Source organism: Amblyomma mixtum, chromosome 3 (assembly GCF_055824585.1).
Source record: "Amblyomma mixtum isolate Tamu chromosome 3, ASM5582458v1, whole genome shotgun sequence".
Lineage (NCBI taxonomy): Eukaryota > Metazoa > Arthropoda > Arachnida > Ixodida > Ixodidae > Amblyomma > Amblyomma mixtum.
In genome coordinates this window covers 311704532-311728715 of record NC_143014.1, presented here as the reverse complement: position 1 = coordinate 311728715, position 24184 = coordinate 311704532, and the positions used below count along the sequence as shown (strand labels likewise).

At 44.5% G+C, this 24184-nt stretch overlaps 1 protein-coding gene across 5 annotated transcripts in view; it reads left to right on the top strand.

The window, feature by feature from the left end:
- The window catches only part of Hgsnat (Heparan-alpha-glucosaminide N-acetyltransferase), an 86422-nt gene that overhangs the window by 31506 nt on the left and 30732 nt on the right, over positions 1–24184 (top strand). For 3 of the 5 annotated variants that reach the window (XM_089583950.1, XM_089583948.1, XM_089583952.1), the window contains 5 exons: positions 80–187; positions 3094–3245; positions 6690–6799; positions 13404–13531; positions 18000–18126. In XM_089583950.1, coding sequence (XP_089440076.1) covers positions 80–187; positions 3094–3245; positions 6690–6799; positions 13404–13531; positions 18000–18126 — 625 coding nt within the window. The remainder of the gene's footprint in view (positions 1–79; positions 188–3093; positions 3246–6689; positions 6800–13403; positions 13532–17999; positions 18127–24184) is intronic. The other 2 variants (XM_089583951.1, XM_089583949.1) reach the window with 1 other exon arrangement.

The window sequence follows — 24184 nt, the reverse complement described above, 5'->3', positions numbered from 1 at the left end:
GCTTTGTGTGTGCCTGCCTGCCTTTGTGGTGCTGTCACAATGGTGACTCCTCTTTTGTGATGCTCTGTTCTGTGCGCAGGCTTTCACTGGTGCTGATGGTGTTTGTCAACTATGGTGGTGGCAAGTACTGGTTTTTCCACCACACCCCATGGAATGGGCTCACCCTGGCTGATCTAGTCTTCCCATGGTCAGTGTCGATGCTTTCATATTTAAATTTTCAAGTGCATAAGTTGTATTATCTCAGGTAGTGAGCAGGCTTCATACTTGTGCACCATCCAAGTCATTTCTCTGCCACGCTAAGCATTGTCACTTTAAACGCTTGTCACCTTCATACTTAAATATTTTTACTGCATGGTTTGCTTCTTCGCTTATTTGTTAAAGGCGCACAATCTTTTGAACCCAGGCAAGTATTGTCTCAGTACAAGTAACTTGTTGCAGCTGGTGTGTACAATCACTTTTTTAAATGTTTTTTGGGCATAGCCTGAGTCCGTTTCAGCTGCTGCCAGATAGGTTATCATGGCCTGCTGGAGTTATCTGTGTGCTATGCATTTTATTTAGTTAGTACATACTGAATTGTAGAATCAAGTGGCATAGCCTGAAAGTTCCTGGGTTCGCCAGACTGCTCTGAGCTAAGGTTTGGTGGCTAACTATGAACAACGAAAACTAAAGAACTACAACTGCAGCTGAAAGAAATTTTGCACGCTTAAAGGAATGTGCAGATCCCACAATTGTGCCATTTTTGTTGTGTTTGCTCTTTTTGGAACACAGATTCTAAATAAGTATGCACTGGAGCCAAAAACTGCTCTGAGTGCTAAGAGATTAGCACTTATTTAAATGCTTCACAAGCAGCCTTCTTTTTGGTGCAGCCTTCTTTTTATGGACTAAGCTTTTTGCTCACTTCACTCGTGCGACAATTATTGCTATTAACAACGCATGCCATTGAAACTTAACTTCGTTTTTCTAATGAGCTTAAAACTTGCTTTTCTATCACAAGTGGGAGGCCCATTGTGAAAAATGGCCAGTGGCCGCAAAAGCGTGGGACCGCCGCCCTAAACAAATGATTATACAGTAAAATCTTGTCAGTTCAAAGTCAGTCGCTGTGGTGTGCAGCCAGGGCAATGAGGACTGCCTAGCATTTCATTTCCTGCATCAACCTGTACGCTTCCATCGAGGAACAAACTACGCAGCATGAATGATAAGATGTCAGTATACAAGAAGCTGCACACCTGGATAGATGTGGTGAGACTTCTGGTGCCTGTGGCAATAGATAATAGCATTGTCAAATACCTCGTGCACTCAGTACGTAGCATCATAAACGAAGCAAGAAGATGTTTTTGTGTATATCTTTTCTAAGCCAACAGACTACTTAATTGCCAAGTGCTCAAGTTATCACATTGTACCCTGAAAGCCATGGGGTCACCAATGTTATGCAAGTAAAGGCACTCGTATAATAAAAAATTTTTATGGTCTGAGCACCTCTATTTTCATCGTCACCAGCCTAACTATGTCCACTGCAGGACTGACACCACTCTCATATCCCTCCATTTAACCCTGTCCTGTGTCGGCTGTAGCCACCCTATCCTCGCAGACTTTGTACAGTCTCATCCAACTGCCTGACAATCTGCTGCCCCCTGCTATGCTTGCCTTCCCTTGGAATGCACTCCATTATCCCGTGCGATCATCGGTTATCTGTTCTCTGAAATTACATGCCCCGTGCTTGACTTTTTCCTCTTCTCGATTTCATCTAGGGTATTATCTACTCGTGTTAGTTCCCTAACCCATTATGCATACTTTTTGTCTCCTAACATTGCCCCTATCATGTTCTTTTTCAAAGCTTTACTTTGTAAAATTCTGTTGTACGTGCTAAGTGTTACTTTACTGATCTAGATGCTCTGCTTGCTTGAGCGGATAATTTTTTTGGCAGTATTACCTGATAATGTTGGGTATTTTGGAGATTTTTAACAAAGGCTGCTTGCATAAGCAGCTGCTTTCTTGCTTGCTACTTATACAGGGCATCCACCTGAGTTGAGTCAGGGCTTAAAAACATGCCAGTGCACTATACAAAGATGCACCCTAAGGGGGATGACAAGTGAATAAGGACCCAGATTTTATTTTGTTTATGTATTTATGAATACCGCAGACGTATTGTATGTCCAAGCAGGAGAAGGAAAATATATTAAACAGTACCAGTGATCATGGCACAAGAGAACACAAAGAAATCTGCAAGTACATAAATACAATCTATACAGTAATGCGGAATAATACTGTAAAGTCATACAACAATAATAATACAATTCAAAGATACAATGCCACTGCAGCAAACAGCTTACGAGCTAACAGCACATCAATCAAGGGGGGGTGAAAAAACTGGGAATTGTTAGGTATAGCCGTGGAATACTGCGTGCTGCTATGAAACAACACAGATGACGAGCCAAAGAAACAAACACATACGTACAAGGCACAAACTCATAACTCTTTGATACACACGAAGCACCTGCCTTTTGTAAAATTTTTAGCTCATGAAGTTTGCACCTTGTATCATGTATGTGTTTGTTTCTTTGGCTCATCATTTGTGCTGTTTCATAGTAGTGCACAGTATTCCATGATGCGAACCAACTAGCCCCTGTTTTAGCTTCGTTAGATAGAGTGTTTCTTTGAAAAATCGTCCTTGGAAAAAATGAAAACTTATATGTATTGATGCGTGCAAAAATAGGTTTGACTAAATTTATGCTTATGGCGCGAGCATAGCTTAGTGCCTTTGGCAATGTAGCTTTTGGGTGAGATACCAAGTCGGGCAAAGTATGACTGGAAAAACTTGAGGTGGGCTTTCTTTCTTCTTACTACAATCGAAAACTTAGTGTTCAAGGTGCCAGATTCTGCAATGGTTTTGTTAGATACTGCAATCTATTCGGTAGAAGATTTTTACTGGGAATTTTTCGATCAGTAGATGCCCCCATTTTTATATGTCCCAATGCTGGAAACCATTATCAGCGAGTGTGATATTTATTAACAAGCAGCGTGCTCCTATCGCTGTTCAGGGATTTAAACATGCTTGTGACTAAAATATTGCATTCTCTGTGTTAAACTGTGCAGGTTTGTGTGGATCATGGGTGTTTCGATGGCCATGACCGTACGGTCACAGCTGCGGAAATCCGTCACCAGGGGCCGCATACTCCTGCGTATTGTCAAGCGAACCCTGATCCTCTTTGGGCTTGGCATCATGACAAATACATTATTTGGCGCCAGTGAGTTACGATTGCTTGTCTCTTGCTTGGGTTTCTTGTGTAGTGACTTGTTTTTTAGATGCCACCCAAGACTGCCAGGAGCCGCCGCGGTGGCTCAGTGGTTATGGCGCTCGGCTGCTGGCCTGAAAGACGCGGGTTCGATCCCCGCCACTGCGGCTGAATTTCGATGGAGGCGAAATTCCAGAGGCCTGTGTACTGTGCAGTGTCAGTGCACGTTAAAGAACCCCAGGTGGCCGAACGGGAGCCCTTCACCACGGCGTCCCTCACAGCCTGAGTCACCTTGGGACGTTAAACCACCATAAACAAAACAGACAAGATTGCCAGGCATGGTCTTTTTCTTGCATGGGAGCAATGGAGTGAGATGTCGGTTAATCTAGTGGTCATCATCAAAATCACAAACTGAGCAAGTATCACTACTGGTTTGGAATTTGGGAATTCTGATGTCAAATTTGGATCTCCGTAATAACTAATGTTTGATCAGGGCCCATACCATGACTTTGATGCACACGCTGATCGGCCGAAGCAGCAAAAGTGTACAAACTGAGCGTGGCGTCTTCAGCGGAAGTGGTTGTAGCAATCATGTGTTACATAAAGTGCTCTTGGATAGTTCTTAAGAGAGCAATAGCTTGCATTGCTGCCAAAATATTCTCTGTTTTTGTGACCCTGCTCTAAACAGAGCTCTTTGATCTTACCAGGTGTGAAACTTCCCATCAGCTCCACCTATTAAGGAACGGTAGTCTGATTGGACCAACATTTGGGAGCAAGGCCTCTAGTTTCCCTGCAATTCTATGAAAAATCGCAGATTTAAGCATTCTTCGTGGAATTGTGTGCTAGGAGCCACGTTCTGTTTTTTGATGCTTTGTTGTGGTGGACATCAGTAGAAATGACAGTATGATGGAAAAATTACTATTTTTGGCTTATTTTCACAAATATATTGGAGGGGGGAGTTCGAGAACTCGGGAGAATTTTAAAAGAGCTACTATTACGGTTATAATGCAAAGTTTTCAGGCCAATCATAGCCGATATTGCCACCACCCCCAGCCCTCCCTCTTGCCCCCTTCAAAAAGAAAGGCTCAGATAGCATGTTAAAATACGGAAGCAGTAGAGACGTCGACGTTATCTCAGAGGCAACACCTAAGATGCATGTGCCGCAATCGAGCAAAGCCACCATCTCCATGTGGTCACTATTCGGGGTTTCTCCTTTTAAACACCACATTTTGAAGCAGTGATTCAAAGGTGAAAATTCCTATTAAAAGTTCATGTATTATTTCTGAAACAGCAATGAAAAAAATTTAGCCAGATTTACATTGACTAAGCATGTTTTATTCCATGTCTCTTATTTGGAACATGGGCGTTTTTCATACACAAAATGTTAATGTCATATGAAACAGATTTCATGGTATTCGCAGTGCAAATTTCTTCTTGCTATCTGCAGACAACCTTATGGCTGCCTACAGTGTTTTCGCAAGTTATAGAGAGCAAATTATAGAGAAAACCATTATGCTTGAATAATGTTTTCTTTCACCATGCTAGCTGTATTTCATTCAGCACTTCAAAAGCCATGGTAGGCAGGAGAGCATATCTTGAGTAATGGATTGACAGCATAGCTATGATATGCGTGTCCCATTACAACCCATGCGTAGTTCCATTCGGTGTTCACCTGAAAACCCTCTGCACGTGTATCGCGCTGCCTCAGTCTTCTTCAGGTGGGGTAAGGTGGGGGGGGGGGGTGAGGGTGGAGGTGGGGGGCATGGTGCATGACCACACCGTGCATGCACCCTGTCTCTTGCTTCGTGCAATCTTTGCCATCATCGGGTGGGACACATGGTCGTGAGATGCCCCATTCGCTTTGGAACAACTCTGACTCCGCATGTAGCCGTGAGGCAATAGCCCGAAGACATGCGGCAGGTCCAACATACATAGCATGCGCTTCGGATGCTGCCCACAAATGCACTGCCCAATAACATCGGCAAATCTATGCCCACAGATTTGATGGATAGAATGGGACAGCGTTTACACCAGCCGGCGAATGCATGGGACTCTAAGCTAGGAATAAGAGGAGTATGGCGTGTCTTTGCATTTTGCCACTGCCAAACGCCGATGTTCCAGAAAAGGAAAATTTGCATTGAACTCACTGCCGGTGAAAGAGACAAATTTTTCATCCACGTAATCGCGAACTATTTGTTAGTACTTTTGTTCTGTTTTGTTCATTTCAACGTTTTTTTGTTCTGGTGAAAGGGCTCCACAAACACTTGGCGGTGACAAGGCCCTAGATATGTCCGTTTACCAGTAATAATGCAAGGTGTTTAAGCAAGTTGAGAATAAATATTATAGTTATGCTGTTTTGCACAATCATCATACAGTATGTGGAAAGAAACATTTTGGAGAAAGGGGAATTTTGAAGGGAAATAAAAAATTGAGTTTCTTATGTTCCACTTTTGTAACATTAGCAAGTAGAAGGTTAAAGCTGCCCAGTCCTGTGCACATTTGCCTTTCTTTGCTTTTCATACTTCAGTCAACTCTTTCAGTGGCTTCTCTTTCTTAGTGACTCTCACCACCTTCTATATCCATGGCCACCTTCTCCTTTGCACTTGCTTACCGCATGATTTGCCCCCGAGGTCATTGAAAAGCTGGCTTTGCCTAGTGGCTCTTAAGTTTGGTGGTGAAGGTCACTTTAGCTACCTTAAAAATCTTGGAGGAAAAAAATCGCACTATATATTCATGCCTTGGTTCTAAATATTATGGTGTATTAAGTATTATTTGATGCCTCCCGTGAAATTTTTTTTATTCTTTGTGCTCAATTCGCTGAAATTAAAAATTTTTTTCCTCAGAAAGTGAGGTGCCTTTTTTAGTTTTCACATTGTCGCAGTGCCTGTGGTCAGCAACGTAAACTGTGTTCGAGTTACATACTTCAAGGTTATTGATAAACACACAACTTTCTAGTGAAATAGATGCAGTAACAAAAATGCATACATTTAATAGCCCTAGGGACAAATGAAGAGGTAAAACAAGCAAAACAAAATCTTCTTCAGAAGATAATGGCAGCAAATGGCGACAGCTTCTGTTAGCCTCTGCCAGATGTGTCCATCATCCGTAAACCCTCTCACAAAGTGGCCACTGGGAGTAGTCACTTTTTGAAGTGTAGTTTCCCAACTAACATAACCTAAGAACTCTGGTTCTAAGTATCAAGGTCTACAACATTGCAGGCAGGGCTACCATGACTTGCTCTCTTAGAGACCGGTGATTTCTGATATAACCACTCAAACACTTAGACATGTCATATCAGTGGGCAAGGTATCACATTTGTGTGGTAGCTGCAGCCAGATGCAACAAATCAGCGGCAAAAATTTGTTTTTTCTAATGAACAAAACTAAGTTGGTATGCATGTCATTGTGCCTTGCGTCATTGCCCATGCTGCAGCATCGCGCATTCCACTGCATGCAGATAACCTGAGCACACTACGCATTCCTGGCGTGCTCCAGCGTCTTGCCTTCTCCTACCTGGTCGCCTCCACGATTCATCTTCTGTTTGCCAAGCCCCATGAAGGGCAGCTGGTGAGCGAGATTTTTTGGCAGGAATAACAGAGCCTCTGAGGAGTTGCACAGGGTACCATAAGTTGCAGTTGCAGCTTAACATCAGCAAGTACCTGCTGTGGCGGCGCAGTGGCTAGGGCATTTGGCTACGGAGTCCAAGGTTGCGAGATCGAATGCTGGCCATGGCTCCACGTTTCGATGCTGGGGAAATGCAAAAATTTCCCTGTGCTGTGCGATGTGCAGATGCCCTGTTAAAACTGTCACGGTAAATTTTGAACTACAGAAAGCATATTCGAGTTACTTTGAGACGAGCAGCTGCACTGAATCTACGCAGCGTTCACCTACATGTGGAGTCTTGGGGGCCACAACTAAAGTCAGCGAAATATCTGGTTAGGAACGCTTTACCTGCTTGAATTGTCTGCTGAGATTAGCATTTCAAATTCTATGGTGTCAAAAAATTTTCGAGTGAACTGGGATTTTGAATAGACTGGGACTTTGGATCAGCCAATTTCAAAATTTTGAGATTTTTAATGTTCGTGGCTGCATCCGGGCTTTTGAACAAGTACCATCCCTTTGACGAGTAGCATTCCCTGCATTACCGGTCAATTGCCAGCCAACTGTAACGTTGACAGTCACAGAAGAACCCCCTTCACGTTTTTCACGGTACCGTGAAAAAGATGGAAAGTCAAATGTACGAGCTGGGAAACATAGTATCCATGCACATTGAAAAGCGAAGCGGCTGGAGGGAACTGAGCTGAACTTTATTTCAGTCTAAGCGTATGGAAAAAGATGTAAGACGTTGTCTGCCACTTTCTGTTTTCTTCATTTCCTGCAAGCAGAATGTACTTTAGAGTTCGCAAGCCTTTATGACTCTTGAAACCTTCATTCTCGATAATCACTCATGATCGTTCTGCATGCACAGAAGGTCCTGCAAAGGCTCTACATCCACCGGAGCAGCTGTAAAAGAACGGAGGGAGTGCACGGGGAGCAGGCGAAGCTGCGGTGCACATGCTCTCCTGCGCCATTCTTGCTGTGACCGCTTTAATCATAGCGAATTCTCTCCTATTAGAATCTAGAAAATCTTTTAAGCCATAAGGTCGAGGAGGAAAAAGTGGACGACAGAAACAAAAGCCCCAGAGAGAGCCTGCACAACTGCACTTCATACAGTGGTGCTCGCGCGCTTTGGTTCGACGGCTTAATTTAGTTTTTTAATGAGATAGCGTTAGAGGCCCTGTTTACCAGAAAATCCAGTGTTGGCAGTGCCGGCGTCAGCGTTGGCATTGTTGACGTTGTGGGCGAAAAATCATGGGTATGGCTCTGGCAGGTGGTCCCCAGACAGCAACCTAGGAGGCAGGTGGGCCACCTGGGTCACGTGACCCACCGGGTAGTGAGCAAACTGCCCTTTGTGGCAGGTGGCAGTTAAATTAATGGTTGGTAGCTCGGGAGGAGCAACCTTGGCCGCTCAAGGCCCATCGCTGGGAGCACGTGCCATCGCAGGGTTCTGACGGATAGCTTAACCTCTACACCACTGCACCAAGAGGGGTACGAGGATTCCCAGGGATCTATGAATGTAAAGTAGAGAGGGACCTGCGTATGTGGCAATTGACCCATTACACTATCGTGTCACACCCTTAAGGGGGGACACTACCCTAAAAAGTAAACTTTGAACCGCTTGCTCGATTTCATTGGAACTTGCGAATATCACTGCTGGGGCCTCCTCTGCCAAATTTTATTATTCTGCTGCGGTCTTGTCTTGAACACTGGAGTACTTAAAATAAAATGGGATGATTTTCAATCATGTGAGTCTATTTTTCTCATCTCCTGTTTCTTCAGCCAACTGTCAGCTTAGAAAAACTATCATTCCAATATTACTTGATAATATTGGTATTGTAGCAGGTTTTCTGGAGCGGAATTTTATGAAGAACACAACTGTGCACTCAGTTTGTCTATTTTTACCTTTTTTCACTCTAAAAAATTGCTTTAAAAAAATTGATGCAAAATGAAAATCCAATGTCATTCTTTATATGGTATCATTGTTTCAAAATATAGGAGAACTAAGCAAAATAATTCCACAGTTGTGTGCTCTGGACATTCCCAATGCCATATAACATAAAAAATTGGAAAAATTACGCTTATATTTCAAATAGTAGTTTTCCTAAGCAAGCATAGTCATCCTTGGCATAAAGGTTGCATAACGTGTTTCATACTTATTCTAGAATAATTAAATTTGGCAGAGGTGGTCCCAGCAGTAATATAAACTAGCCCCACAAGTTTCAATGAAATCGAACCAGTGGTTCAAAAGTTCACTGTTTAGGGTGTTAAGGCAGAGCTTAAGTGTCCCTTCAGCTGTCGCGATAGCTCAGTGGTGCTCGGCTGCTGACCCGAAAGACGCGGGTTCGATCCCGGCCGCGGCGGTTGAATTTCTTTGGAGGAGAAATTCTAGAGGCCCGTGTACTGTGCGATGTCAGTGCACGTTCAAGAACCTCATGTGGTCGAAATTATCGGGAGCCCTCCACCACGGTGTCCTTCATAGCCTGAGTTGCTTTGGGACATTAAACCCCAGAAAAAATATTTTTTAAAAAGTGTTTCTTCAAGTTTTTGTGCTTTCGGTTGCGTCTGCTTGCCTTCTTGTGGCAGTAGAACTTCATCAACAGCCGCAATAAAATTCATGCCACCTGTAAGAACTTGATTCATCAGCATACTATGTGTGCATTGGAAGCCGTCGAACAGAGTGGGGTGCAGTCAAGCTTCGATGGGCATTCCAGGGTCTCGCTATGGCCGGCATGCTGAATCCATGCCCCACACAGACGGTAAACATGCCTTGAGGCACGGGAAGCCTCTGTAGTGCTCACTGCAGTTGATACTTGTGTAGACAAGCCAGACGAAGCCATGTCAGAATTTAAAATGGCTTCTGGCACTCTGTGTATGGACAGGCATGGGGTGGCATTTGTGACATGTCATGCAGGAAGACTCCCACAGTTGCAATGTAACAGCCAAGTTTATATTTCATGGAAGTCTGTGGAAGCTACAGTGGGACTGGCCTGCAAAAACACACCTCCTTGGAGCATAACAGCTGTGCTGTATTGTATCGGCCTTCTATCCTAATGCATAACAAAGAGGCTTAAAAATGCTTCCCACTCTCTGTGCTGGTGCATGTTTTGCTATCCCCAATCGATGCATGGGAATGCTGGCTGAGAATGTTGTTTTAATGAGAGCACACACACTGTAGTAGAAAAAAATGTATGAGCCTCGGAATTGTAGCTGTAGGCAGAATTCGCGAAGTAAAAATGCAAGTAAAGTGTTTTGATTATGACATTTCCAAAGTACTCCAGGCAAGGGATTCCTTTGAGGTGGTTAGGTATAAGCCAGAATTCAGTTTCTTCACATTTTACTTACTTGTTTCAAAATTGGCAGCTTGATGTGGACAAGCCACGTCTGGAAATGGAGCACAGCTGCTCCAAATGCTGATTCTGCTGCTCCAAAATGCTCCAAGAGAGCTCCAAACTGCTACAAAATGCATTTTTGGGTGCTTCAAAAATGGCAATAAGTCATATTTTGGTTGCAGCACCACTACACTGAAGATTGCAAGTACCTCTGAAAACTTTGGCATTGGATGTGCTCTGTATTTCAGGCATCAATCGAGCATTGGTTGTTAAGGGTATCGGCCATAGGACGTGGTAATTGCTTTTCCGACAGGTTGGCAGTGCTTCGGTTGTACTTATTCAATCTTTGCTTCCCAAACATGGTTGCACAATTTTCTTTCCACAGTTTTTCTTGTCAAGCTTGAGTGAACTTGAAGAAATGCTTTGTCCTGAGGTGTGATGCCGCATTGTCCAGGTGACAGTTGCAAACAACACTAACATGCACCCAGTAGACTGTAACTTGCTCTTAGAGCAAGTTAGAGCATTGAGCTCTAAGTATGTTTCTGAGCCTTTTGGACAGGTTTCCTACTGCACTATTCTTCCAGTGTTGCTGAAAGAACCAGAGTCTTAAGAGTGTTGAAAAGGACATATGTAAGAGCATTGCTGTGGGATATTTTGTAATGATCTTTATGAAGTGATGCACTTCATATAGGAGTGGTAGGAATGTGAAATCGCAGCAAGAGAAAGGACTTAGGCTAGTTGGTATTTGAACTTCATGTTTAATGAACTCTGTGCTTGTAAAATATGCAACATAGATGGCATGGACAACAGTGAATGAGTCTGAGTACAGGTACTGTTCAGGCCTTTCATGCATGCTGTTGTGTCAAGGGGTTAGAACTAGGCTTGATCAAAACAAAGTAGCAAAAATGTGGCTTGTCTGTGGACGTGGAATAAGATTAGCCCAGATTTCCTCATTTCAGCATGTATAAGAAGCCTGAATGGAACCTAACAAACAGTTGTTAGTTCATATTTCATCTTGTGCATTTTGTGTTGATCGTGTCGCCTGTGCTGTGTGTTTTACAAGCATGTAGCCCATCAAACATGAACCATTGAGAGACATTTACTGTCTAAATTGGTCATGCCAAAGTGTGGTTAAAGCATGGCAAGCACCCACACTAACAGCACAGTCACCCTTGTCATAAAAGAAGGCTCTTCTTTAACAAGCACTTGGTGTTTTAACCACTGGCTCCCTCGTGTAATGTCTCAACATGAGACCCTTGAGGAATCAAATAAGCAAATAAACAAAAGCATGCCAACAGAGTGCTGGTTGTATATCCCCTTCAGGTGCTCTGTCCACACATGTGGGTGCAACGTGAACTCTATCAAATCTTGCCTACACAAGGTGCAATTTCTACGAGTGTGGATGCAACAAAATGCACTGAATCCTGAAAGATGGAGTCAGGCATTGCAAAAAAATGCAGCAATCCGGTTTTTTTTTTTCGATGGATGGCTTCATGTTCTAGAGTAGGTCTGGTATGGCTGCATTGAGTGTCAATTTTTGTTTGCTTTATTGGCAAGCATAGCTGCTTTGAAGTGCGTAAAGTGTGCTGATTTGTTTACATAACGACTTATTGTGATGGGAATGAGTCAAAGGAAGTATAATTGGTACCTTGAAGAAATAATGCTGAGTCACGATGTGGATGTCTAAGGAGCCAGCAGAAATCGCATAAGTAAACATCGGGGAAGGTTGGGACTTTTGCGCAGTCCTCACGTGCTACTTACAAAAATCTGAAGTTGTGAAAATTTTCCTACCACTTGATCGTAATTCGTGCCTGTAGAGGATATATTCCTGAAATGACTGCAGCGTTTTTGATAATTGAGGCTTTAGTACCGAAAGGGAGAGCTGGCATTGAAAAGGTTATTTTGTCTTCATTGACTTTTGGTTTGGGTTTATGGGGTTTAACGTCCCAAAGCGACTGAGGCTATGAGGGACGCCGTAGTGGAGGGCTCCGGAAATTTTGACCACCTGGGGCTCTGTAATGTGCACTGACATCGCACGGTGCACAGGCCTTTAGCATTTTGATGACCGTCGCGGCCAGGATCGGACCGCATCTTTCAGGTCAGCAGCTGAACACCACAACCACTGAGCCACTGTGGCGGCATGACAGCTGATATGAAAAGTTTATCATGAATTATTCAGTGATTGATGCTGAGAGAAAAATATACTTTGAAATTAAAGGGCGACTGAGGACAACTCATTTTTTGCCCTTAGTAAAAATCAATGGACTGACTTTTTGTGACTATGTTGGTGTTTGCTTGGCAATCAAAGACGCGTTCAAACTTTATTCAAACCTGTGACATCAGTGACGAAAAAGGACTCTGTGATCATCCTCTGGAAGTGGATGAAGTGTATGACAGCATAGGCTAGCCTCTGAGACCTGCAAGCAACAAAAAAGAAATCATTGATGTTGGTGTAGTTAGTGTGCAAAAACGGCGCGTCGTGCGAGCATTCTTTTTCATTTTTTGTTCTACCCGCCACGGTGGCTCAGTGGTTACGGCGCTCGGCTGCTGACCCGAAAGACGCGGAATCGATCCCAGCTGCGGTGGCTGAATTTCGATGAAGGCGAAATTCTAGAGGCCCGTGTGCTGTGCGATGTCAGTGCATGTTAAAGAAGCCCAGGTGGTCGAAATTTCCGGAGTCCTTCACTACGGCGTCCCTCATAGCCTGAGCTGCTTTGGGACGTTAAACTCCAATAAACCAAACCAAACCAAACCATTTTTTGTTCTCTTCTGGCTTACCAAACTTCTGTTTTCAGTATAAGTAGCCTTTTTGTCATTAGAACATCACTTGATATAGGCCGACCTCAGTTTGCCCTCAGAATCTAACTGCTTTTCCTCTTTGCGGTGCTTAGTTTTCTCTCTCTCAAGTCTATTTTCCAGATTTATGCACTCCAGATTATGAATCATTTCTTGCAATGAAGCTGAAAGCCTAAATTAGGAATTTTGCCGCCATTGGCTCGGGCAGTAAAAGTAATGAGTTTCATTTAGGGTATCGTTTAAGGCGCTTGGTGACAAGCCGTTACAGATTCTTTTTTTAAAAGGACAACTTGAGTTGAGATTGAGGTATTTGAAGCACTGTAAGCTGAGTAACAATATGTGTTGCTTTGTGTTGTGCTCATCCCTTTGCCTTGCGACTATTACAGCAGCGCAGGTTGAAGGGGTTAAGTGGGTGTCTGTGCAAAGGTTTTCTGACTGACCAATAGTGTGGTGTGCAGGTGTGGGCTCCCTTGCGGGATGTGCTGGCCTACTGGCCCGAGTGGCTGCTGGCCATTCCCATGCTGGGAGTTCACCTGGCACTCACCTTTTTCCTGCCCGTGCCTCATTGCCCCCGGTAAGCGAGTCATTCATCGCGCCATGTCTGGTCAGGTCTCTCTGTACTGTGTTCACCGCTAGCGGGCAAATATACTATGTAAATAGAGTGACAGCGTACTCCTGGGACGTAAACAGTGTGGACACATGTGCTGATTACGTTAACCTCACACTTGTCCCATAGGCTTTCTTTTTATCGGACAGCCAAGATCAACTGTGCTTTGAACAAGTGTCACTCAGCAACAGTAGCATTCGCAGCCGTCTACTTGAGAACACTTGCTGCAGAGTGCACTTGCTTCAGAGGGAGTTCAATGATCTTACGGCACCTGGCTAGAATGTACAGCCTTTGTCAAAAGTTTGGAGCCCGGGGGGTTTGCTTCTGAAGCACACTGTCTTGTTTGTAATGCATTTCCATGGAGCGCTCCGAATTTGCCGAAGGTAAGAAGATTTCTGGTCCTGCCTCCTCCAATGGGTAAGACTACCACGAATGCCGCAGGAGTCCCACTGCGAGGCTTCGAAGCAAACCCCCTGGGCTCTAAACTTTTGACAAAAACTGTATGTCCACTTGCATAGCACCGGTAACGGTGCGTCCGGGGCTTAAATAAACACATTTGAAATTTGTCTCTTCCAAAATATATGGTTTTGGTGCTGAAAGTGTTTTTAAGGTTAACAGTAGGTACACTGAACGTAAATATATTCTGCCATTTTCACTGTCCATGTGGTGTGTGTAAAATATATGCCTTCTCCTTTTAATATTTTGTTTAGTTGATAAAGTCCTAGTAAATGCTTTTATTTATAAGAAGGCCACTTAAAATTGTTTGAGCTGTCAAAAGATAAGTGGCTCATAAATTTTTAACTGTGTGCAGTTTCATTCACATGTAATGGTCCCTCTTATTACAGACATTTTAGTATGAATGAGAGCAACCTGACCATAGCAATGCGCACTAGGGATATGTCAGTGAGTCTCTGATGGCAGACCGAATGGGATGATGAAATTGGCAGCAGTCTCCACATGGTAAAGCCAACTCTAGGCAAATGGAAGTCATGTGGACACCAAGAAGGTTTTATGGAAGCAATTTTTTGCCACCTGTGCACTGGACACACACACCTTATGAACAACTTCATACTCGTGAAACAAAACACACCTTTGTGTGAAGCGTGCGTAAACATAGTCACAAGAAACCATACTTTTGTCTTCACGCACCAGACTGGATGAGCTAAGAAAAATGTGTCTATTTTGCACTGAACACATTGCTTTTCATCCTAGGTTGCTCTTAGGGGAATATGCACTCATAGATTTGTTATGCATATTTAGGCTCATAAAAGAAGGAAATGTTTTCAGTAAACTGTAGGGTAGAAAAATTTTAGTTCCTTTAATGCAGCAAACAAGCATTTTAACCCTGTGTTTGACGCATGATAGCCTTGGCTGCTTATGTTCCGTAAAGCCCAACACAGCACACAAGCCACCTGGAATTTGTGTGGTCATTTCACAGTGAAGCTGGGAATTGCAACATCTCACTTTGAGCATGCACACTACAGAGTCAAGCAACACGGAGGAAAAAAAGTCGGCAGAGACACTTAAGACTGCTTACGTGTGAGAAGGCATAAGCCCACCCGCTCACTCTGTGAATGCAGTCGCCGCACGCTGTGGTGTGATGTAACCCGATGCCGTGCAGGTGGTAATTCTACCTCTGCATGGCTCTGCGTAGCTGCCGCTGTGACGCCACCGCACCCCTTCTGGTGTGCACGCTAACTTCGTGAAGGCAGTCGCTGCCGTACTGTGGCGCGCGCTCCGCCTTAAGGGTTATAACACGATAGCTAATGGGTTAATGCCCATATATGCAGGATTGGTCTTTCTCTACATAACATTCATAGATCCCTGGGAATCCTCATACCACTCCTGGTGCAGTGGTTAAGCGGTGCACCATTGCCCTGTGATGGCAGGTGCTGCCACTGGTGGGACTTGTGCAATCCAGGTTTATCCCGAGTAACCTCGTGCAACCAATCATTAATTTAATGGTCACCTGCCAGGTTGCATGAGGGCACCATCTTTTGTAGGTACCATCAAGTGTCACCATGCACACTGTGGGGTTTAAAAATGGGGAGATAAACAAGTTCTCCCCGTTTAAGCGCGGCTGACCCAGTTCAAAACCTCGCGGACCCCATTCCGTGGTCGCGTACGCTACCGAGCGCACGGCGACCACGGCGGGCCTTGCTCTGCGGGAACAAAGGAACGACACACTGGCTGACACAAACAAGGCATTTATTGCTATAACAACAATAACGCCAGCTAGCAACAAAATACAGAGGAACCGAGGATGTCTGACTCACCAGCACGGTTACGAGCGATCGTTTGCCCACGGTAGGGCAGGGGGAAAAACTCCGAGGCCAGACGGGACGAGCTGAGGGGAACATGTTTCCACACGAGGTCGCTGCCGGCGAAGAGCGGAGCGGCTCGCCGAGAAGAGACTGAAGAGAGAAGAGACTCCGTCGCTCCCCGCGCGCGCGCAGCAAAATGCCGTCTATGGCGCTGGTGTCGCTGCGACGCGAGCGCCCTCCCCTGTTAGTTAAACACAACTAAGGGGAGTGCGTTGCGGGAAAGCTAACCATAGGGAACTAGTGCGTTGCGGGAAAGCGAACGCAGGGGACGAAGGCGTCCCCACAACACACAGACAGGTTTTCGCTCATTTGGGCAAGTAAGGCTTTTGCCTTAAAATATGCTGGGACAAGGTGGCCGCACTTGGTTCACGTGGCTAAATGGATGTCAATGCAAGAGGCTTTTGTCGTGCAGTTTACATAACCGGGGGATGATGGTGGTGATGACAATCATTTTGATAGATGTGATTTGAGGGGTTTAACGTCCTGGAATTGCACATGGGCTACAATAGGCACTGTAGGGGAGGGGGCTCTGGATTAATTTCGACCCCACGAGGCTCCGTAGCATGTGCTGACATTGCAGAACACATAGGTGCTTTTGCATTTATTCTCCATCAAAATCCAGTCACTTTGGCTGGGATTTGATCCCCTGACCTTGGGCTCAGCAGCCAAACACCGTAGCCACCAGGGTGGGTGAAGGTCACAGTGTAAGTGAAGGTCACAGGGGGGCCCACGTCTGTGGAAGATTAAGTCCCCTAGTTCCTCTAAGTGCCACGAGATCTCTCTTCGCTGAGCGGCCCATCCTCGCTCAATATTTGCATCTTTTACATGGGTAAAAACTGGCGCCTTGATGACAGAGCAGTAACTCTCGCCCGCCATTCTCTCGTTCTTTGGTTTGTTTTCTCTTTGGTTGACTCGTTTGTTTGTGCCGCCCCTTGTATCCATCACTGTGTGCCCGGTTTAGTGCTTGTGTTCAACAACAATAATAAAATATGCTTACCACATGTATATGATGTGGCTCTGCTGAACGGTGGCTGGCTGGCCAAACGCAAAGAATCAAGCACCGAGTGATAGCATCTGGTTTTGATCGTAAAGAGATAGTTCATGTATGTTTTTGTTTCTGCTAGGGAAGTTTCACCACATGGCCAACAGAAGACACTGCAATCGCAGGCCCGGTGCAGAGGTGCATGCGTGGGGCTTTATCTCGTCACTAGCGTCCAGTGTGTTTTGCATGTTGTGTTCTCACCTATATATTTTGTACTCGATGGTGGTGGTGAAGTAAAGAAGCTTCACTGAAGGGGCATCAAAAATTAACTTCACAGTAAAAGGGAATTTCATATGATGTGTAGTAAAGAACACTAGTGCAGGTTTTGCATCAGCATGTGCTGCCTTCTCACTTTGCTATACAGTTAAACCTGGATTTAACGAAGTTAAAAAAAGTTCGGGATTTTTCATTACATCCAGGTTTTCGTTACCTGCAGTTTTCGCAAGAAGACCCGAATAGACAATGCAGAATGGCAGAATGGTTGACCTTGATGTGACAAACTCGCAAGGCCGACTGTCTGTTAGTGTGTGCTGAGTTATGAAATTTGGCTGAAAAGTAAAGCACGAATTGACATGAGAGGAGAGACAATGATCGCAACGAGTGACTGCAATTGAGACAACGCATCCATCAACGCATCTCCGTTGCTTTCGCTTTTGCTGCCCCGCAGTTGCTCACGCAAGCCGCGGCAGTCGCGCTATCGGACATCGAATAATCGGGTTTCCTGTAAACATTTTCAAGGTGATTTCACCTACATTCATTTCTTATTTTGGCTTCCGTTTTGCATTGCCCTTTCGGGTTTTCTCGCGAAAACTGCATGTACCGAAAACCTGGATATAACGAAAAATCCCAGACTTTTTTCAACTTGGGTTTAACTGTATTTGCAAACTGCACAATGCTGAGAATAACATGAACGAGCAGGTCTTGGAATATTGTTAGGCTGTGAGGGATATCTTTCAGTGTGACCATTGAGAATTTGCTGTTTACCTGTTGTTGCTTTCAGACCACTTATTCTTTAAGAACAGGTGCTGTTGAATGGAGCTCATCAGCAGTGTTTGCTCCATTCATGCAGGGGCTACCTGGGTCCCGGTGGCTTGCACCTGAACAGCAGCTTCACCAACTGCACAGGGGGCGCAGCCGGCTACATCGACCGAACCATCTTTGGTGATGAGCACGTCTACCAGACACCAGATATGCGGGTAAATGAGCTCTGCGCAGACTTGTGCAGGCATCTGAGCTTGCGATGTATTGTGCAACACCTCAGCTGGACATGACGAGAACTTGAAATACAGCACCTGCTGTAGCACCGTCCGCTCAGACTGCTGGTTACTCAAATATTTTCAAGTTAGAGAAGGCAGAAACTGCCTCTTACTTGGCATGCAGTGTTTGTTAAAGATCAGCGTGTGTTTAATCCAGACTGTTCTGTCTTAGGTTTTTGGTCTCCAATCATTAGCTGTTTACCCCACCTTGACCATGTCAAACATTAGTTGATTCTCTGCCTTTATTTTGCTGTGAAAAAAAAAAAAGAGGTTTAACACTGCCAAAGTGGCATCCTGTGCACTTTTAAAAATTTGAAACTCTCCTCTAAGCTTTGGTTTCCTTGAAATCTAAACTGCTGTAAGTTATGAACAAAATGCCATTTTCTAGTGACAGCTTACAGTACCATATTTTCATTTTAAAGTGTTGTCTCTTGTGTTGGAAACTACAGCCGCCGGACTGTCATAACTGTCAGAATGCTTGGCAGCGCTGTCAGCTTCAACATTTCAGTGAATGAGCCGCAAGAATTGGTCAGGTTACCTTTTTAGGCAGAGAATAGGTAGTGTACCTAATTGTTTGATTTCTAAAAATAATCTCCTATTATAAGCTTCTGTTTTTAGCTTTAAAAGTGTGCCGTGCAGGTTGCTGGTGTGCCCCAATACAGCTTCAACATATTTTCATACAGAAAGAATTTCTTTTTGCTATTCAGTTCAGTTTCTTCTTTTACGGTGAGTGCTCGTCAATTTGGGCTTCAAGGGACCGGAAAAAATGTTCAAATTATCCAAAAATTGGCAGTATCTAATGACCTCCGAAAAGCTGCTCACATCCCAGTAATTTTATGTGGCGTACAACTGGGAAATTGCTGCCTCCCTTTGAGGCCAGAACTGCGAGGTTCAGCAACTTTTTGTCACAGTTTTATCAATGCTGTATTGTGTACACACTGTCGTGAGTGCCAAAGCAGGACTGCTTCAAAATGATAAGACGTTCTACGACATCCTTTCGGGGGCGGCTACAAGTGGCAGTGTCACATGCGAGGAGGCGTCACCACGCACAGTTTCAGTGCACTGGAAAGGCAGAAGAGCCGCAGCCGATAGCCACCTTCGCCACGGGCTGATACGAAACTCAAAAAAGCAAAACTAAAACTATGCGGCCACACGTATTTTGTAAAGGCTCTGATCAGTCTTACACCTGCTGTTGTGCACGTGTCAGAGGTGCACGTTCAACACTGCACCATGCAATTCAGGTTCGAGTAGACTCTGCCTTCCTTTGGGAGTTCATCTTAATTCACCGGTGTGAGATCTGCAGCATCTGAATTAGCATGACCTACATGTGCGATGGCCGGGACCATCCCAGCAGTCCAAATTATCCAAATTTTCAAACGAATGGGCGCTGAATTAACAAGGTTTTACTGTAATGGCTGCTGTGCTTGGCCATACCAAATAAGTTGTGTTGGTGCTGCACACAGTGTCATCATATTTCACGTTCCTAGGCACTTCTACTTTCCTGCTGATGTTCATCACATTTGCAAGAGACAGTGTTGCTGGGAGTCTCTGGAAAATTGGTGTCTTTAACAGCAGGCAGCATCTATACAATGACATGAGTGTCTGAAGTGCCATTGAAACATTGTTGCATCCATTAGCATGATTTTTTAGCCTCATTCAGTCACTGTTGTTTTAGGTAGCTAGCTAGGGATGTCCACTCTAAATGTCTAACCAACCACACGGGCAGAGACACAGCCTTTAGTGTTTAATGGCTGTGACGTGTTGGCGGTTGGCATTGTGTTGGCCTTGTAAAGAAGACTCTGAGAGTCAAATTGAAGTTGGTGCATTGCAAATTCAGCGCAGCACTGCATCCTGCACTTTAGGATGCACCAACATTTGCACCTTTTTCTCACAATGAAACTGTTTGCTTTGCATAGTTTTGAAGATGTTGGCAGTCACTGTGGCAGTGGTGCCATTCTTCATGGCATGGTTCTTGATGATCTCTATGTCATTGTCTCAAGCTCTACTACTCTTATTGCCTGGCTTACCTGTTCTCTGTGTGGAATGGTGTGAGATCAAAGGGAAACAGCTGCTGCTAAAAATTGCAGCTGAAGATGATTAGCACAGTGCATTATTAATTTTTTTGCATTGGTTTTACTGGATGTGAGTCCAGAAAACACGCTGGGAACCACATCCAGTAAAAGCCTGGCAATATGAACCGCACAGGGATGCCAGTGCTGTTCATACTAACAAAAGTAAACAGAAAATGTGGTGCACTGCAATTGGGAAGCAGCCGGGTTATGAGATTATAATACTTTATTGTTTTAAAAAAGTCTGTTATCACCTGCGTTCTTTCCCAGAGTACAATGGCCATCACATTCTGTTCTCAAGCCCAAGCACGGCAAAAGGCCTCCTCTTTGCTTTCCAAACTGATGAGGCAGGAGGTATTCATTGAATCCATTACGGCCGCCGCGGTGGCTCAGTGGTTATGGTGCTCGGCTGCTGACCCGAAAGACGCGGGTTCGATCCCGGCCGCGGAGGTTGAATTTCGATGGAGGAGAAATTAACCAATTTGCCAATACAGTAAAAGCTCATTAATTTGACCCCATTAATTCAGAATTCCAGATAATTCAAACTGCCGGCACAGTCCCGGCCAACGCCCATGCAGGTCTAGGGCATCGGACGTTTGCTAATACGGACACACGCGTCTTGCACCAGTTTATTCGAATGAGCTCCTGAAAGGAGACTGTTTCTAAGTGTAACCTGCATGGCAAGCGATTATCAAAACAGTGCTACTCAAACCTTGATTGCGTGCTGCAGAGTCGCCTGTACCACTGACGTGCACACAACAGCAGGCATGACAACGAACAGACAGTCTCATCTTTGAGAGCAGTCGGACTGCTTAGTTTCAGTTTCACTTCTTTGAGCTTCGTGCCAGCCCACGGCGATGATGGCTATCCGTCGCACATCAGCTAGTCAACCGAGCCCTTCTGTGCGCCATTTAGGATGCTGATTGCATTTAGGATGCTGATTGGCGCTGCTGTGTATTTCTGTCACTTCTGTATGTGTGGTTCGCATGGTTCTTCGTCATCTGTTGTTCGCTCTGTGCAGTGAAGCCTCCCTGCACGCAATGCAGCCACCTGTGAGTTGGCTCTGCTGCTACCATATCGCACCGTGAAGAATGTTGGGGAGGCCCTTTTTATTTTGAAGCTGCTCTGCTATCAATGCTCCTTACGGTGTGCACACAATAGAGCATTGGTAGAAATGGGAAAATTGGTCATTTCTCACTGTTGTCATCTCTAAAGCAGGCGACCATTGGCCAGTCTTTCAGTAACCAAATTTACCATGATGCAAGCGGTTCTTGTCAGTTTTGTCAAGGTCATTGGATAATTCAAACATTTTTTTCCAGTCCCTTGAAGTTCAAATTATAACAAACTTTTACAGTAAAAAAAAAAGGGAAGCTTCAAGCTGGAATTTGAGGCACGCACTCTGGTTGGTTTATATGTATGGGTATTCTGGAATGTTGGTGTTATCAGGGTGTCTCCATGAGGTGGTTTCTCAGGTGTTGTTTTGTTTGTGTTAATATCTTCATGAATGTCGTGTACACAGTGGGCAGTAGGCTAATGTGTCCGCATTTTTTCAGGTCGCTAACATCATCTTTCTCCTAGATTAGAATTATAACACTGTTCTGTGTCTCTGGTGCCATTTTGAAGCCATAAGGTGCTGTGTATACAAAAGTGCAAAGTGTTAATGGGAAGCCAAAATAGTTCTTTGATAATTTGCAGTTGTTCAAGGATTCGAATGTTTGAAGCATCTAGGTGAAGCATGCTAAGTAGCTCTGCACTAGCGTTTAAAATGGGGACACAATCACAGATTAAAACAGTGAGATTGTTCAGGCTTCTCCTCAATGCGTTGGAGAAGTGCAGAAAAACTCGTGATGACATCTTTGTTGCCGAAATTTCAGACTTCTGCTGCCTTTGCCCGCATGCTTCCATGCGTCTTCTGACACTGCCAAAAAACTCCTCTTGAGCATTACCATCAGTAGCGTTGGTTCTCTTCCTTCAAGCAACTGTTTCTTTGCTGTAAACGTAGCGCCATCTACACAGTATCATTCAGCGATTACGTCACTGTTTCAAATGCTAGCGCAAAAGGCTTCGCATTCCTTACCTGCAAGTTTCTTGCATTCGACCTATTTAAGCTTGTTGAATTCCAAAACTTCTTCACTTTCCCTTTAATATGAAAAGTTCACTGCTTGGGTTGGCTTTTATACGGTCAGGCTGGAATGAAACGTGAACAGTGGCTGTGAAGAAAACAATATATTTTATGTGTGCACTTTCAGCTACGGTATACAACTAGCCTGATTCATATTTCTAGGTAGTCGACCAAAATACACACTGTGCATAAACCATTTGTAAAGGAATACAGTCGAGCCCATTCATAACAAACCTTATGGTTGCACAGATTATGTTGGTCATATCTGATGTTCATAGTAAGTGGACTTCTCATATTGCAGCCAGAAGTATGAAGTCCAACCAAACTAGAGTTTATTTCTTGAGAAAGTGCGTTATGTGCATCGGCTTCTTCAAGGGTGGCCACATCATGCTGCCTTCCAAGCTTTCCACAGCCGTCATACGTATGTTTCTCACCTAGGCCCTGAGGGCCAACAAGCTGCTTTAAGAACACGATTTAACTAATTGTGGTTAAGTGTTCATGGCAGCTGGTGGCAGGTCAGCTTCCTCATTATTGTCATAAGATTCTTGGCAGTCAGAGTGCTCCTACTTCGTACATAGCTTCGTCAGTGTATGGCTTTGAAATGCCAGCATCATGGTTAGCACTAACGAAGTCATTCCAGGTGAAATCATGTCCAGCCATCTGTGCATCATCACCAACGTGATTGTTACAAATTCACGTGTTTAACCACGCGTCTTCAGTCGTTTCTTGGCCCATAAACCATGCTTTATGGAAGCGATTCCCGACAAACTCCTTGGTCAGTCCCATTCACAGTGCCTTAATTTCTATTTGCGTAGCGATCAACAAAGATATCCAAACCACAACATCACCACCTGATGTGTCCTTGCTGTCAGCATGCGCTGGATGAAATGCCAATGGTGGATATCTTGAGCGCATGAATGACACCGATATCCGGCGGTTGGATCTTGTGCTTAGCATTCACTGGCAAGATGAGCATTGTCACTGCAGTCAGACAAGGCAACATGTGGTGCATCACAAAGTTGTAGTTGTCAAGCACAAGCAGGAGCCTGTCATGGTTGAACTAAGCCAAGCCACTTGGCAAGCAAATCATGCATGATACACATCGCCCCTATAAAGCTCTTCCTTGAGTGCACGCTCATTGAACAAGAAATAGTCGCACTTTATCCAGGCCTTTGTGCTCAGCCTGCAGCATATGAAAGCGTAGCTCCCAAAGTATCTCAGCTTGCGAGACTTGCCAGTGAAAAAAGACAGCCGCCGGTCGCAGCCATTTATCCTCTGCACAGAAACGCGTTAACGCAAAAGCTGGCAATGCTTTCCACTAGTGCAGGTGTCACCTTTCAAGGCATGCGTTTTTGACAGCAAGATTTGGTGAAACTGCTGTTTGTCAGGCATGTCCGCTCTTACTGGTTGTACGAGTTTTTCGACTGCGAGGCCAAGTTGACGCTACCACCTCATTTGTTCTGATAGATTTACTCCACTACGGTTGTTCTTTGTATCTGAGACACAGTCCCATTGCCCTAATGCATATTTTTGTGGTAGCAACGCCCTCGTTTGTAATAAGCTAGCATTCGTTATAACTGCAGCCATTATAGTGGGCTTGGCTGTATCTTGCTACAAAGTAGAAAAGTCTGGCATATGGCTGCTTGCATTTCATGCCGGCCTGACTGTACAATTGAATATAGAACTGCTCTGCTAGCCTAATTATCTTATCGATGTTGCTAATGACGTTTTTCTTGGAAAGGTGTATCATCTCACGCTGTAGTTGAGCTTTTGAATTCATTTAGACATCAGTGACTACTGGCTGAAT